Raw genomic sequence first — 14521 nt, 5'->3', positions numbered from 1 at the left:
CTCTTGTTTAGTGCTTTTTTGTGGGCCTTGGTTAATGGCCCTTTCCTCAGCATTAATTTTGGTATTTAAATATGTATACCAATGCTTGTCAAAATATTGATAATTATTAAAGCAATGTGTTGAGTACAGAGTTTCATTATACTATTTTAATTTTGTTTTGAACATTGTCACAATGAAGTTTTAAAAAAATGTGTACCACATTGTTGAAACATTTTTGCAAGCAGAAATATTTCTGTTTTTTCTTATGTGATATCATACGGTACATACCTTTGCCTCATTATGTACTTGTGATCCATCCATGCAGATTTGTTCATTCACTTTAACTGCTCTATGAATTTTAACTGCTATTGAAAGACTGAACCAGTTTATTTATTCCCCTGTTGCTGCGTAGTTAGCTGCTTTCCATTCTTTCATTGATAGAAAACAATGTTGCAATAAACAACCAGGTACAAGTCTCACTGGGTGTGTGCACATGGGGACATTTTTCTGGGTCCTGGAATATGGATTCCCTTCAATTTTTCAAGCCTTACCAATTTATCCTTTGAAGAAATTGTATCAGTTTATAACCCAGCAATGTGTAAGTTCCTGTTTCGTCACCACTCCACCTAAACTTGATACTATCAAAATTTTAAATTTTTTGCCAATCACAAAGTTTTGGGGTTTCTTTTTAATTGTATTTCCCTGGCCAATGTTTTCCTCTTTCATGAATTCTTTGTTCATATACTTTGCATGTTTTTCTATTGGGCTATTTGTCTATTTGTAATTGATTTTTTAAATTTTTGGATATGTTCTGTGTGCTAAGTCTTTGTTGTTAGGTGTTACAAGTACTTTTTCCTAGTCTGGACCTTGTTCTTTTACTTGTTTATGGTTTTTTTCTTACAAAACTGTCTTCATATATTTAAAAGTGTCATCATTTTCTTAAAAGTTTTACAAAAGCTTTGTATTTCTTATTTAAAAAATCTTTGCCCCATTTGGTGAAGATATTCTCTTATTTGTTTTCCTAAAAATTACCTTTATAGTTTTGCTTTTAATATTTAGAAGTTTAATTTTTTTCCAGTTTATTTTTGTTTATAGTATATGGTATGAAGAAAGGACCTAATCTTATACTTTTCTTTATGGATAGTTTTCGCAGCATTTTTTATTAAATATTCTAGTCTTTACCCACTGATTATGCTGTCATATGCCAAATTCTTATATATCCTTGTTCCTAGGGTCTCTGTTTTCTTCCATTTTTGTACTTCAGTAAATATTTGTGCAGTCATCTTCCACATTCAAGGTGCTGCAGATAATATGTATTTTATTTATTTATTTATTTATTATTTTTATTTTTTGAGACGGAGTCTCACTTTGTTGCCCTAGCTGGAGTGCAGTGGCACGATCTTGGCTTACTGCAGCCTCTGCCCTGCCAGGTTTAAGGATTCTCCTGCCTCAGCCTCTTGAGTAGCTGGGATTACAGGTGTGCATCACCATGCCTGGCTAATTTTTGTATTTTTAATAGAGACGGGGTTTCACCATGTTGGCCAGGCTGGTCTTGTACTCCTGACCTCAAGTGATCTGCCCGCCTTGCTTCCCAGCCTGACCAAACCTGTATTTTACATAACAGTGGCCATTTGGGGATATAATTGAGCTTCAGAGTCCACCTGTTTACTAGTGGGTTTAACACATTCCTGTGTTACCTGAGTGGCATGAACAATAAAGATCATATTAATTCATTCACTTTACAAATAATTATTGAGCCCTTAATGTTCTCAGGCACCTGCTATGTACTAGAGATATAGTGGAGAACAAGTCAGATAGAATCCTTGCTGTTACAGAGTTTACTATGTAGTTATAGGAGCTGAGAGGAAGGAGACGTTGACTTTGCTGATATGACCAGAAAAAGTTTAGGGCACCATTTTTAAAGTGAGATATTTTTACCACAATGTTAGATTCATTTAGCTTGTTAATAGTCCAGGTTCCTGAGCCCCTGCTCTAAATCTGCTGAATCTTTGGAGATGAGACCCAGGAGTTGCTTAGGTTAAGACCCACTTGCTTAGAGGAGAGATAGTTGAAGAATGATGATGGGGAAGAATAAGTGGAATTGACAGACGCTTATCTTTGTCGTGTTCAACATATTAATTGCTAAACTGATAAAGGACACTGATGGTAAATTGATTATATTTTTGGGTGCCAGAAGAAGGGGAGGGACAAGTAATATGTTGGAAGGTAGGATCATGATGGCAAAATATCTCTTTTTTTCATATATGGGAAGACCAGTTTTTAAAAATTTCTTCTAAAAAAAAACCCAGGATACATGTGCAGAACGTGCAGGTTTGTTACATAGGTATACGCGTGTCATCGTGGTTTGCTGCACTTATTGACTGGTCCTCCAAGTTCCCTCCCCTCACCTGGCAAGATATCTTGATAGGCTGATTCTAACAAGCAATATGGAATAAGGATGAAATAAAATGCTGCCTTTGGTTCCAGGAAATTTGGCTGCAATACAGCACAAGTGAAAAACTCACTGGTTTTAGCGTCCTGCAAGTTTAATAAGACTCAGCAATACAATATGGTTGCCCATGAAATTAATTCAGTCTTGGGTAGCACTGACGAACGGTGTCCAGACAAAGCAGTGAAGAACCTTGCTATTCTGTCTTTCTGTGCTCAAGCAACTGTCAGGGAGAAAAGCACTGTGTCCATCAAACAGAGAACTGTGCTCAGTTCTGTGTGCCACACGATGAGAAAAGGACATGGTGCTCTAAGAAGGGCAAGCAGAAAGGAAAGATTGTGTGGGACTGGATTAGATTTGTTGCCTTTTGCTTCAGATACCACAAATGTTAAAGGGAGATAAGATAATTTTTGTTTTAACACAAAAAAGAGTTTTCTGTTGTTTATTTTTTATTTCTTTGACACGAGGACAGTTCAAAGATGGAATGGGCTATATGTGGGAGGAAAAGTGAGTTCTGTTAAGGAGTCTGTTTAAGCAGAGAGAGCTTAGGTTCATGTGAAGGTAGAGGCTGGTGGTAGATAAGATGTAATGTTTATAGAGTACTGTGGTGAGAAAGCAAAAGCTATGTTTGAAGGATGGCAATTATTACCTAGAATACAGGATCTGGGATTTGCTAGTGAACTTAGAGAGATGAGAATGGCCTGGGATGCCAGGGTTATGGATTCCTCTTTCATTTACTAGGTAGTGGGAAACCACTAAAGTTTTGAGCCTTGAAAGATGATCAAGGAAGAGTTTCAGGAGATGAGTCGTTTGGAGATTTATGGCATATATCTGAGGGGGTAAGGCAAAGTTATTAATCTGGGGGGGGGCGTCTGTGAATGGGCTTGACATTATATTAAAAAAATCTTTGTATATGTTTGTACTTACATGCCTTTTTCTGGCAAATTGGTCTGTGTTACCAAATGATTTAAGTAGGAACTGGAGGGACTGTGAGGAAGGGACCTAATTTTATACTTTTATACTGGAGGGAGACCAGTTATAAGATTATTGTAATAATAGAAATAGGTGAAAAGGAAAGGAGGGAGTGAAGGTAGAGAGGCTGTTAGAAATCAGTAGAGCCTGGTACAATACAACAGGAGACTTGGATCTGGCCACCAAGACCAGGGTTACAATTCTAGCTCTTCCAATTGTTAATTGTTTAACTTTGCAGAAATTATTTAACCTCTTGGAGTCTCAGGTTATGTCATTTTACATCTGTAAAATGAAGATAATAATGTTCCACAGTGAGAAACAAATGATCTGCAAAGTATGTCAAAGTATTTTATAAACTCTAAAATTCAAAACAAATATTGGTTATTTTTATGTTGGAGTTTAAAGGCAAGAATTGAAGACTATTAGTGAAAGTAGGGAACTGAGGATTATTTTATTTCACTTACTAATGGAGAAGAATAAGGTATAAAACTGCAAAGAACTTGAAGAAGCCTATTTTGGGGCTTTGAATTTAAGCAAAATAATCTATTATCTTCCTGTTATTCAAGATTTCTTGTCTTTCAAATTTCAGCCAAAAGTTACAGTCATAGGAGTTCAAGGCTTAAAGTATTAAAGTAGGAAGATTGCTCAAAAGTTGCACTTGAGGTTAAACACTTTAACTTTTGGGTTCCCTGGATGGGCTCTTTTTTTTGTTGTTGTTATTTTTGGATTTATTTGTTTACATGTCATTATTTCTCCTTTGGCCAGCTCTGTCTTGATTATTGCTCAAAGTCAGTAATCGTCTCATTTCTCATTTGTGTTTATACACCAAGTGTCTACTGTATGACTTGGCACATAGTAGATACTCTGAATGATTGTTACATGATGAAAGTGGTGGCTCAGTTGCCAGATAGTGAATATATCTAAGAATGTTGGACTTTTTAGAGGATGATGATATTTTTAAACCGAGATCAACAGATAATTCCTTCCATATGTCATTTGGAATTTCTTCTCATTATTTGCACAGTTTAAGATAAAAATAGTTGATTAAAGAGCAGAGGAGCAGATTATGATATGCAGCATTTTGATATGCTTTGGCTATAATACAAGATTCTTTTAATGTGAGTAGGGAAAAAACTGCTTTGCAAATGTGTTATATATCCTTCTGACTTGGCTTTTACCTTTGCCGGATTTCATAGACTTCCTGTTTGAAGCGCCTAAGGAGGCTATAGCTCACATCTTTATTGATGTAAGTTTATTAAAAGGCATACAGCTAGTTACTAGTGATTAGAACAAGCTCCAAATTTTGTTTTCCTAGATTTAGGGACTTTTGCTTAAAACAAATCCTCCTTTCATCATCAGAAACACTGAAATTTGCAAAATAGAGACTGTAATATAGAAGCAATGTAGTAGGGCTCTGAGAGGTTCCTGTCCTTTTAGATGCCAGGTGAAAGATACCTTAGTTTAATATAAGGCCTATAGGTATATAGGTAGGGGAACGGGATTTCATATTTTGAAATTAGCTTCCCCTCACCCCCTTTTGACATTTCCACTGCTTTATCAACTACTGGGCTTCTGTATACCTAAAGATTTCTTGTTCATCAGAGCTTCCTTGGTACCTAATTCTTGCAGTGATGTAGGCCAGTGTTCTTGACCAGCCATTTCTGGACAATAAGGCATAGATTGTTATTACCATTTGTGTTATTTAATTATACAGGATTAGAACTTTTTATGTTTGTTTGCCTTTATAGCATAGTCACTCTTTTATATAATCTTTGTATCAGAATAATCTAGGAATGATGGCCTGATGAGGATGAGATCAAAATGCCATAATTCCACTCTGCCATATTAATGCCATAATGCCGCTAGCCTCAGTTACACTCATTTCATGTGGAGTAGTCTCTTTAAGGGTGCTTTATGTGAAGGCTGGCAAAGTTTTCGTAACTCAACTCTTATTCCCTCATAGCTTTCACACATTTCCATGCCAATGTAACAAGCGCACCTGAAGTAGTTGGTAAATCACTATTTAAAGGCTATCTCATTTTTCACATTTTTCTTAACGTTAATGCAATACACATGGAATGCAGTATCCTGTTGGCAATTTGAATTGGAAACTTTGATAAATTAAGTTCTTTTGTAACTGGCTTGTGAATCTTACATAATATAAATTGCTAATTTTTGCTTTCTATTCTAGATTGTAACTACATGTACCATGAAATTGCCTTGCGTGTCTATTGTGGTGCAGCAATATAACTGAGACAAAAGTTCCTGAATATTAATTTCTTTTAATTGCTTATTCTGATAACAAACGTGATTTTGCAGGAATAAATGTACCTGAAACAAGGGCTTTCTTATTTCTGTAATTTTACTCCAAAGTGGACTTGTTCAAGAATATAACTTTACCTGACTTTATCTCATTGACTTTTTGCCCTAGAAATGCAATAGTAGCTGGAAATTGTTATAAATGACTAGATATTTCTAATTAGAGAGATGGCCACAGAGGTAATGGGACTTACTTTTTAAGAACACAGTGTGTCAGATGCCTAATATATGTTTCATCATGACATAGTATATGGTAGAGCAGAGCTCTTAGGAACATAGTCTTTGGTAATACACATATCACCAATTATGCTAAAACTATTTCTGTAGTACACATAGTATTTGTGTATGTGTAAGGGCTAATGCAAGATTCTACTGAGGTTTACTTCTCTGTAAGCAATTGGAACCATTTACATAAACAACTTTAGTCAAGTACTTTTTGAGTTTCATCCAGAGAGAGGAAAAACAGATTTTAGTAGTAGCAGATGTGCATGGCCTGATGTAAAATATTGTTTTCCTGTAGAGACGAATCCATGTAGAGAAGAAACACAAAGAATATGACCCTGCAACCTGAATTAATTCTACTTTTAATTCTAGTAATTTGTTGTTGTTGTTGTTTACTTTAGCCTCAGAGTCTCAGAGAAACTTGGACATTGGATTTTAATAAACTACTGTGTCTCAGATCCTCTCTTGCTCAAACTTGTCTGGGAATTTCATCCAATTTTTATTTGAGGGGGAGTTGAAGGCATTTCAGCAAAGCAAACAACTGAATGATGTGTCAGCCAAAACCTGAAATGTTTGTTTTAGAAGCATTTTTGGATAAAATAAAGTCTATCAAAATAACAAAAGTTCAACTAGAAAGACCTTAAAATACATTGCAAAAGAGGATTGCTTTGTATGTTGTCTGGAGAAGCCTAGAACCATAATAGATACTTCTGAAGTCCACACACACATTGAGTACTTCAGCCAAAGTGTTATCCCTAAAGCATATAATCATACCCACTAGGAGAGGTGACACTAGAAGACAAAAATTTGGTTGGAAAACTATTCCAATGTTGTGTCAGATGCTCTTCAAATTCTAAGCACAAAATATATTCTAAGAATAATTGGAGTTAAAGGAGTGTGAGACTCCATGCTTAGGTCTAGCTGGTACATTTCCCTAAATTAGGACAACTTTAAAAGTATAGGTACTGGCCGGGTGCAGTACCTATAATCTCAGCACTTCAGGAGGCCAAGGCAGGCGGATCGCTTGAGCCCAGGAGTTTGAGGCCAACCAAGGCAACATAGTGAGACCCTATCTCTACAAAAAATAATTTTTGAAAATTAGTGAGCATGGTGGCATGCACTTGTGGTCCCGGCTGCTTGAGTGGCTAAGGCAGGAGGATGGCTTGAGCCTAGGAGATCAAGGCTCGCAGTAAGCTGTGATCGCACCACTGCGCTCCAGCCTGGGCAACAGAGTGAACCCTTGTCTCAAAAAAGAAAAAAAAAAATGTGTGCGTGTGTGTATTCCATATATACATATGAACTAACAACTTCATTTTGACAAGAATGGTACTGTTTGCCTTTTTGTTAGGTAAATATTTTTATTCTCAGTTTAATATTAACTGCTGATTGGTGAGCATACAAATTCTGGGGTTTACCTGCCAAAATCTGCTTGATCCAAGAACACAATGTATGTATGGAACATGTATGCTTTTTGCATTTTGGTTTCTATTAGTAATCTCTTAGGATGCTTACTTCATCCAGTGAAGTTCTGGGCATGTACGGGCAGGAGTTATGCCCACACTTTTGAGTCTTTGGTTCAGTGGTTCCCAAGTCTGACTGTGGATCTGAACCACCTATGATCCTACACCAGCCGTATTAATTTATATTCTCAGAGATCGTATGGCTTGGACATTTATATTTTTTAAAGTGGTATAGGTGATTCTGATGAATAGCCAGCATTAACAAGAACATTGGATTTTCATGGGGTTTTTATATGAAATAGAAACTTTTTTTGATAGTTTTGTTATAATATGGTAATTGATCAGATCTCTTTTTAATTTCAGTAAGTTAGGGATGAGAGTGTATGTATGTGGACATGAATGTCTTTCAAAATAACTCATTCATTATACATTTATTAAGCACTTTCTCTGTGCCAAGCACTTCGCTGGGTGCTAAGGATACAATAGTGATCATGACATGGTCCTTGCCCTTGAAAAGCCTTTAATTAAGTCCTAGAAACTGTTACATATGCATTGAGAGTGTTCAAAAGGATTCGCTAGCTTTCAGGAGAGCAGAGGATTAGGAGGAGCCTCCTAGGAGATCTTTGACTTGATCAGGACAAAATCAGGTTTTGCCATATTAGGATAGAGGGGATGAGAAAAACAACATTGCACATAGTTTGGATAATGACGTGGGTTTGTAAGACAACTCTTCAAACGGTGTAAATGACAGGAGCACAGGGGCCAGGCTGGTATCAGAGAGGGGAACAAGGACCAGTTCTTAGATGGATTTGTGTATCATTTAAGGAATTTGAATTTCACATAGATTGGGGATCCCTTGAAGGGTATTCAGAAGGAGTTATATTATCAGGCAGAAACATCACTCTGGTTGCAGCATGAGGGATGGGTTGAAAAATTTAAAACTTGAAGCGGCAAGTCCATTCAGGCGACTACTGCAATAGTCTTGGCATGAAATGACACATTAAGGCAAGATTGCCCAGGGCTTTAACATTGATATTATTTTAAAAATAAATTGCCTGTGCTAGTAATGTCCTGTTTCTTTGCTTACTGGTTGAAGACTCAATTTTTATAGATAATGCGGAATAGATTTATACAGCCAGTTTAGCTGCAAAGATTAATTTAGCCAAGTGTCACAGTTGTTTCTTACAGAATGGAAAATACTGTTGCAATAAGACTTAAAACAGAGTGAAATCCTGTCTCAAAAAAAGAAAAAAAAAAGATAAAAACCCAAACAGGTCAAAGTACTTTAAATAATGTATTTAACATAGTGTATCCAAAATATTATCATTGCAAAATGTAACTAATAGAAAAGTTGGGATATTTAATATTCTTATTATCTATAGGGACAATATTTTAGTATTTTTTTCATATTAAGTATTCAAAATTCTGTGTATTTTGTACTTTCAGCACATCTCAATTCAGACTAACCATATTCCAAGTGCTGCAGTAACCACAGTTAGCTAGTGGCTACCATATTGGGCACTACAGCTCTAGATAATTTCTTAAATTCTATTAAAAAGATAAATGCAACATTTCAGCAGTACTTTCAAGGATGTATTTACAATAATTCTTGTGGGAAAAGTGTTAAATCATTTGGGGTTTTACTTTAAATACGTGAATGTACTGTTAATAAAATTTAATGAATATACTAGCGATATTACTAGCACACAGAAAGTAGAAGTGAAAATAAGTACTTGATTACTCTCCATGCCTATTACTTTTCAGTTTCAGTATGTGAAATGATCCTAAATTTTAATTAAATTTTCAAGGAAGCTATAAGAGCATATACTTTAGGCACAATATATTAAAAAGCCTCTGAACTTTAAAGATATGTGATGATTTAAGATTGAGTCTCAAGAAATCACAGATTAACTATTAATATTAAAGATCAACAGTAGGTGGCTATATAAGTCAAATCATCTTTATTGCACTGTTTAGTTTTTGAGCGCTGACAGTTAATTATATATACAAGATGGTCAGAGCCCTACTTAAGGATTAGAATATTCAAGCATTTCATAACCTCCAGTAATTTTATAGAGGTGGGAAGTTTTATTTTAAATAGACACTAGAAAATGCCAAGCTTTTGAATACCAACTCAGTTCTAAGTTCACATTCAAGTACGGGTCTTGTAAACAATAAAAGACCCAAGTTTTGGTTAAAAAAAAATTAAGGTGAAAGTTGTTACATGCATGCTTCCCCACTTTAACGGTTAGATGCCGGCACAAAATAGGTAGAGCTGATGAAACCAGGGCTGGAGTTTTGGCAGGTAAAAGACAAGCAGGGTAGTTTTTCGAGTGATTGTTGTAATGGGCAGACGGTAGAACCCAAGCCAGATAATAAGGGAAGTCATAAAAGACTAAAATGAAAAAATAGTAGGGCCAAAGGATAGAAGTCCAATGGGTTTGAAGGATTTTAGAGCTGTAAAAACAGAAGGCAGAAATAACGGTATGTGTGAAATCAAGATTTCAGAGGTGTGTGGTTACCTGGTGAATACAAGGTCTAGGTTTTACATTGTAAGTGTGTGGCTGAGATGAGGTGGAGAATACACTCATTGCAGATGAGTAAGTCAGGGAACTACAAAGGAAAAGTTATTGGAAATTAAGTCTTAAGAATGTTTTAAGTAGTGGAATGCAATGAGCATGGAGCTCTAGTCTTCTGTGAAAAAGAGGAAGTAACTAGGAGATGGGTTGTGTCATGCATTCTAGGTCAGAGGTTCTCAACTAGGGGCAGTTTGCCTAACAGGGAACACGTGACTATGTCTGGAGACATTTTTGGTAATCGCAACTGGGGATGGAGGGTTTGTGTACCACGTACCAGTGGCGTCTAGTGAATAGGGGCCAGGGATGCTTCTAAACACACTATAATGCTCAGGACAGCCCTCACAACAGATAATTAATTACCTGGTCCAAAATGTTAATAGGTTCTGAGATTGAGAAACCCTGCTGTAGGTGGGTTTGGTATCAGAATCATCATACTTTAGTATGATGGCTGAAAAATGGGCTGAGAACTATCCATCTGGTAAATATTGCTTCTATTTTAATGGAATATAGAAAGTATACATTAATAATAAACATTCACTAACTTAATCAATTTTTTGCATCCCTAATTAATGGCACAACACTATTTTAGGTGTTTTAAATTAATCAGTGAACACAACAAAGATATCTCTGACCTGGAATAGCTTTGACTCAAGCAGGGAGGAGGATAAATGCAATAAATTGTAAATTAGATAGTTTTGTTAGAAAGTGATGCTTAAAAACGAGGAAAAGTAGAGATGAATGATATTGGGAGTGTTTGATGATGGGAGGAAAAAGATGGGTTGCAATTTTAAATATGAGGGTGTCAAAGTAGGCTTCATTGAGGTGACATCTGAATAAAGATTTAAAAGAGGGGAAAGGATAGAATGAATATATGTTTATCTGAAAGTATAGTTTGGGTTTGCATTCACTTTAGAGGAAAGGGAAGGAGTTTAAGTCCACCTTGCAAGAGTGAAGTCGATTGTACTAAGTACTTTGAGGGACACAAAGTTAGTTTCTGCCCTCACAGAGCTTCATGACAAACTAACAATTCTTGGAAATAACAGGGCAACAAAAATGGCAAACACAGGACAATAATTTTGACCTATTTGTTCCTGTTTTGATCGCTTTTCATTTGGGAAATGACAGGTTAATGATTAGTCTTTATTTTCCACTCATCCTCCACATTTACTCCTTCTTGGAGAACAGATTACATAGTGAAATGAAGATGAGGTTATGACAATGGGTTTGCAGTAGAGGATCAGGAATGGTGGGTCAGATAAATGGAAAGAAAGGTTGAATTTACAAAAGGGGCTGATGATTTGGAAGAAAGGCTTGTATCTTCATTAGTCTTCCTTCTTGACAATAATTTTCAGTATCTGAAGAAAGGCTTGTGTCTTCATTAGTCTTCCTTCTTGACAATAATTTTCAGTATCTGAAGCAAGTCTCTCATTAGTACTCTCTGCCTCTCAGGTATGGCAACAGCACTAGGAACTATGCTGTTAGGGTTGGAGATTATCATACTCTGGTACCAGAGGAGTTTGAGGAAGAAATTGGAGTTCAACAGATTGTGATTCATCGGGAGTATCGACCCGACAGCAGTGATTATGACATAGCCCTGGTTAGATTACAAGGACCAGAAGAGCAATGTGCCAGATTCAGCAGCCACGTTTTGCCAGCCTGTTTACCACTCTGGAGAGAGAGGCCACAGAAAACAGCATCCAACTGTTACATAACAGGATGGGGTGACACAGGTAAGGCATAATCAAAAAAAGCAGGGCACCTTTTTGTGTCTGGTATTATCCACATATTTGGGTGTGCAATGGGCAGTAAGATCTTAAATGGATTCAGACTTATTTGGAGAAATTTTGCTTAGTGTGAAATGCATGCATGTAATTGAGATTTATATTCTGGAGGTATTGTTGGTTCTAATGAGAACTTTAGCATAAACTGAGAACTCAGTTTAATTCAGTGAGGTAGATATGAATTGATGTGCTAATGCGAAACCATCATTAATGCATTCTATGCTTTTTAATGTACAGAATTCAAATACAAAAGCTTGCACAAATATGCTTTCTTAGGTCACCTTACTCTACAAATCCATAAATGTTATTATTCCTCAGACAATTCAGTACTGAGAAATTTGTGAAGGTTAAGTTGTGTCAACATTAAAAAAGGCAGCTAACAATAGTACATACCAGTTAGTCACTGCTCATTTTAAACTACACTAATGCCACAACAGGGATTTTATTTTCATGACTATTACATGCTCAGTAACTGTTAAATGTTGCGATGGTTATCTGGAATGCCACTAATCAGATGTTTGGTCTGAGTAGGACGAGCCTATTCAAGAACACTACAACAAGCAGCCATTCCCTTACTTCCTAAGAGGTTTTGTGAAGAACGTTATAAGGGTCGGTTTACAGGGAGAATGCTCTGTGCTGGAAACCTCCATGAACACAAACGTGTGGACAGCTGCCAGGGAGACAGCGGAGGACCACTCATGTGTGAACGGCCCGGAGAGAGCTGGGTGGTGTATGGGGTGACCTCCTGGGGGTATGGCTGTGGAGTCAAGGATTCTCCTGGTGTTTATACCAAAGTCTCAGCCTTTGTACCTTGGATAAAAAGTGTCACCAAACTGTAATTCTTCATGGAAACTTCAAAGCAGCATTTAAACAAATGGAAAACTTTGAACCCCCACTATTAGCAGTCAGCAGAGATGACAACAAATGGCAAGATCTGTTTTTGCTTTGTGTTGTGGTAAAAAATTGTGTACCCCCTGCTGCTTTTGAGAAATTTGTGAACATTTTCAGGGACCTCAGTGTAGTGGAAGTGATAATGCTTAAATGAACATTTTCTACCCTAATTTCACTGGAGTGACTTATTCTAAGCCTCATCTATCCCCTGCCTATTTCTCAAAATCATTCTATGCTGATTTTACAAAAGATCATTTTTACATTTGAACTGAGAACCCCTTTTAATTGAATCAATGGTGTCTGAAATCATATTAAATACCCACATTTGACATAAATGCGGTACCCTTTACTACACTCATAAGAGTGGCATATTTATGCTTAGATCTTTTCAAAAGACTTGACAAGAAATCTTCATATTCTCTGTAACCTTTGTCAAGTGAGGAAATCAATGGTTAAGGAATTCCACTATAAACTTTTAGGCCTGAATAGGAGTAGTAAAGCCTCAAGGACATCTGCCTGTCACAATATATTCTCAAAGTGATCTGATATTTGGACACAAGTATCCTTGTTGAGTGCTACAGAAACCGTAAGATAAAAATACTTTCTACCTGCAGCATATAAACTAGCAAAATTTGAAAGGATTTTTGGTAACTAAATGCCAGCTGGACATACAACCTAGTTTATCCAACACATTAACGTATCTACTATATTTGCTTTTAACAAGCACCTCATCATAGTCCACGTTCCCCGACCATGATGTAAGAGTGCCACCCACTGACACTTCCCTGTAACTGACTTATACCTGCAGGTTTTCCCAAGCCCAACCTGATAGAATCCAATCTTAAAATATACTAGTCAAAATGCTTTCCTGGCCTACACATTGAAAAGTTCTAATACGTACAGCAGTTATAACATATGCCAGGCACTGCATTAGGCAGCTTTGCACATCACTGACAATTTGCAAAAGGCCAGTAGATCTTATGGTAGCAGCCCTTGTTTTCAAATGGGGGAAAACAGGCTTGCCTCAAAGTGAGACCAGTTGGTGAAACAGATTCCAAACTCCAGAAAAAATGCTGGATTTTTTTCCCCATGGTTCTCCTACCTAAATGATTGGTTTCCCTATGGCTATTTCTCCAAGAGTTAAGGGATAGCTGCTTAACTATGCACCTTTACAGAACATTCTTAGCAGTAATGCTCAAATTTAAAAGGCACACTCAAGATACTTCAATGTCATGGATCCTTCCCCAGGTCCCAGTAGTATAAATATAGGGAAGAGGTTAGCATGAACTTACAAATTGTTTTAAGTAATCCTCTTGAATGCCAGTCATTAAAGGACTTTGCCCTGCTACATCAAATTACATCCTTTTCACAAATCCCCATTTCTGTAATAACTGGTGCAAACCTAAAGGTGCTTTATAGTTTTACTACTTTGCAGATTTGCAATGCTGCATATAATGCAGAAGAGCATTAAAAACTTTTATAAAAACATGATTTTGATAAACTTTTAAAGCAGCGTTTATATGTAAACAGAGCTACACATGGCACACACACTTGCACAAGGGCTTCAGAAAAACGTGCAATATAGGTGAGAAAAATGTCTATTGAAACTTTCTCACAGGCTGCCCTTATAATTAAACTACAGTGTTGGAGCAAGCAACATCTATGTTTCAAGTAGATCAGGGACTGGCAAACCTAAAAGGCAGCAAGCAGCCTGCAGTTTGCTCAATCCTTAAGAATACGTGGTTCATACAACATGCTTTTACTATGTCTTAAGTGTGACTTTTGAAAGATACAAGTGTTCTGTGCATATTTGTGTAAATAAATAAATAATTTTTCACCTTGTATAACTGCCTTAAATTTTTGTATGGT

General features: G+C 36.6%; 1 protein-coding gene across 1 annotated transcript in view; it reads left to right on the top strand.

Moving 5' to 3' along the window:
• PRSS12 (serine protease 12) overlaps positions 1 to 14499 on the top strand; it is a 73294-nt gene extending 58795 nt beyond the window's left edge. Inside the window, exons 12-13 of the mRNA XM_004040315.5 lie at positions 11430 to 11710; positions 12293 to 14499. Coding sequence (XP_004040363.3) covers positions 11430 to 11710; positions 12293 to 12600 — 589 coding nt within the window. The 3' untranslated portion in view covers positions 12601 to 14499. The remainder of the gene's footprint in view (positions 1 to 11429; positions 11711 to 12292) is intronic.
• Positions 14500 to 14521: the final 22 nt, after the last annotated feature.

The sequence above is a fragment of the Gorilla gorilla genome, chromosome 3 (genome assembly GCF_029281585.2).
Source record: "Gorilla gorilla gorilla isolate KB3781 chromosome 3, NHGRI_mGorGor1-v2.1_pri, whole genome shotgun sequence".
In the NCBI taxonomy this organism is placed as follows: Eukaryota; Metazoa; Chordata; class Mammalia; order Primates; family Hominidae; genus Gorilla; species Gorilla gorilla.
The sequence above is the reverse complement of the archived record's forward strand: the minus strand, read 5'-3'. Positions and strand labels throughout refer to the sequence as shown.